The following is a 2,826-nucleotide window of genomic DNA, read 5'->3' as shown; positions in this document are numbered from 1 at the left end:
GCAAGGCTCCGCCTCCTCAGTTTTAGTTTTCCTTTCGGGAAATTGGGGAATGATACCTCCCTGGCATTCAGCAGGCGCTTAATAAATGGCCAAGTCATTGTTGGGCTGTCTAAATAAGGCTCTATTAATGGCCGGCTCTGGCCGCAGTCCCAACGTCCCCGGGCGGCCCGCCGAGGGGCGGACACAGAGCGTACTATAAAGCAGCGGCGGCACCCGCTGGGGCACTGCGAAGCCTAGGGCGGCGGCGGAGCACGATGGAGATCCCGGTGCCTGTGCAGCCGTCTTGGTTGCGCCGCGCCTCGGCCCCGTTGCCCGGGCTTTCGGCACCCGGGCGCCTCTTCGACCAGCGCTTCGGCGAGGGGCTGCTGGAGGCCGAGCTGGCTGCGCTCTGCCCCGCCGCGCTGGCCCCCTACTACTTGCGCGCACCCAGCGTGGCGCTGCCTACCGCCCAGGTGCCAGGCCTGGGGGAGGGGCGGTAACCCGTCTACTTCCAAGGCTGGGGTCCCCGGTCACCCTGCGGGGGGTGAAGGAATGTCCCTTGACTTTGAGCGGGCCAGAGAGTCCGGCCCCTCAGAGGGGCTTCCGGAGTTCCCTGGGTATGGATTCTCCGAGTTCAGGTTACTGAAAGGGGTAGGAGGTCCCCGTCAGTCTGAGGAGGGTCTCAGCTTCCAGAGGGAGTGTAAGGGCTGGGTCAGTAATTGGGTGGGGGCGGTCACTCTGAGGGAAGTCTTGGTGATTCTGAAGGAGGCTGGGGACCCAGGGAATCTGGGAAAAAGGGGGAGCCCAGTCATTCTGAAGGGCGTGGGGTTACCAGTGCCTCCCGAGGGGAGGGAATATTTTGTTATTCCTGAGGAAGAGAGTTTGGAGACTGGTGACTGTATGTCTCCTGGAGAGGTAGAGGGGAGGGAGGGTCCTGTGACTTGAGGAAGGGGGGTCTGGCCACTCAGAAGTGGGGGAGGAGTACTGGTAACTACTGAGGGCTCAAGCAATCCCGTGACTCGAGTGGGAGGGTAGAAAGGGGAGACTGTGGGAGGAGGCATCTTGACGATTTCTGGCGGGGGTGGCGCAGTAAGGGCCCCTGGGGCTCTGAGGGGAAGGGGGCTGAGCAGTGTTCAGAAGGACACGCTGACTACGGCGTTGCTGACACTGGGGGAGAGGGCAGGCCTTACCCTGTGAGGACGGAGGTCCCTGACCTTGCAGGGTAAGGGGGCCTCATCACTCTGGATGAGAGGGGAATCCCAGTGGCCACAAGGGGAGGGATGATCCCAGTTATTCTGGGCGAAGAGGTCCTCGGTGGCTACGTGTAGGAAAGGGGACGCCCCAGTTCTAGAGGCCAGGAACAGCTGCAGCACCGGAACCAACGGAGAACCAAGGGGAGGGGCCTTTCTGGGTCCCCGGAGCCTCGCCCCGCCCAATGACTATCGGGCTGTGCGCAGGTATCGACCGACCCCGGGCATTTCTCGGTGCTGCTGGATGTGAAGCACTTCTCACCAGAGGAAATCGCCGTCAAGGTGATTGGCGACCACGTGGAGGTGCACGCGCGCCACGAGGAGCGCCCGGTGAGCCCGCTGGCGGGGGCGGGGCCAGAACAAGTACGCGGGATCCGCAGACCGGAGGGGCGGGGCATCTACAGGGAATGGGCCGAGCCCCTCAAGCCTCTTTCCCTCCAGGATGAGCATGGATACATCGCGCGCGAGTTCCACCGCCGCTACCGCTTGCCGCCTGGCGTGGACCCTGCGGCCGTGACGTCCGCGCTGTCCCCTGAGGGCGTCCTTTCCATCCAGGCCGCACCTGCTCCGGCCCAGGCTCCACTGCCGTCGCCGCCAGCGGCTGCCGCCAAGTAGGAGCCAGGGCACGCTTGAACCCTGGGAGACGCCTGAGGCCCCTCCACCGCACTTTTAAAGCCGACCTGACTCCGCCTAGCCAGATATCCCGAGCGCGCCAAGACTACCCGCCCACCCAATCTGGGATCTGCCTTGAACCTTCCAACCTAGACTCAGCCTTGATAACCTAGACCTTTCCGCTGACACTCCCTCTCTCACACACTCTCCTGTTTTCAAACCTCCCAACACCTCTCTGGCTTCCAGACCCTACAAGCACAGTCCCTCAGCCTACAGTCTCCCATCCTCACTGACCCCTCTTGGCATAGAACCCCACTCCAAACTCCCTATTGCCTTCTGACTTCTCTAGGAAAACATCTCCACACCCCGTTTCAGTCCGCCCCCACCCAAGATTATGGTGTAGACAGACCTGCCCCCACCCTAGGCCTAGGCTAGTCAAGCATAAGCCCCCGCTTCCCCTCAAATGTCCCAGACTCTGCACAGACCTCCCACCCTGGACCTTCCTGGCCTGGTCCCCAAGACTCTGGGTCCTTCCCCTCATTCCAACCAGATACTCCACTTCTCCTCACTCTCTCCCCCCAACCCATCTTCTAACTTGAAACCTCAGCCAGCCACCCCCAGACTCTTGAACCCCTTTTCTGACCCCCACCCTTGTACACCTATTCTAGGCCAACCAGGACCCTCAACCTCACACTGTGCAGATACCCACCCCATCTCCTCAGACTCTGCATGGATGTCCTAGGCTCCTACGCCCTGCTCTAACCAGAACCCCCCAGTCACTGTCTTGACCCCCAAGTCTCCAACCACACATCCACCTTCCACACCCCTCCCCTTATTCTCCAAGACCCAACCAAGCAGCCACTTTCTTTGATTCCCCACAATCTTTCTCTCGCCTCAAATTCCCTGATGCCCCGTCTCCTCACTCCCCCAATAAATGTGCTAGAACTGTGCCAACTTCTTTATGTCTGATCCGGGAAGGATGGGC

The 2,826-nt window shown here is 61.2% G+C and overlaps 1 protein-coding gene across 2 annotated transcripts; it reads left to right on the top strand.

The window, feature by feature from the left end:
- Positions 1-153: 153 nt before the first annotated feature.
- On the top strand, positions 154-2,791 carry HSPB6 (heat shock protein family B (small) member 6). 2 transcript variants are annotated; one of them, XM_033413891.2, is made up of 3 exons: positions 154-452; positions 1,437-1,592; positions 1,671-2,791. In XM_033413891.2, exons 1-3 carry the CDS (start codon positions 255-257, stop codon positions 1,842-1,844), a joined length of 528 nt encoding a protein of 175 aa, XP_033269782.1. In that variant the 5' UTR covers positions 154-254; the 3' UTR covers positions 1,845-2,791. The 2 variants fall into 2 exon arrangements, with proteins under 2 accessions (XP_033269782.1, XP_004284244.1); XM_004284196.3 differs by having other exon boundaries at positions 186-452; positions 1,437-1,559.
- The last annotated feature ends 35 nt before the right edge of the window (positions 2,792-2,826 follow it).

This window comes from Orcinus orca, chromosome 20, assembly GCF_937001465.1.
Source record: "Orcinus orca chromosome 20, mOrcOrc1.1, whole genome shotgun sequence".
NCBI classification, from domain to species: Eukaryota; Metazoa; Chordata; class Mammalia; order Artiodactyla; family Delphinidae; genus Orcinus; species Orcinus orca.
This window is presented reverse-complemented; position numbering and strand designations above follow the sequence as displayed.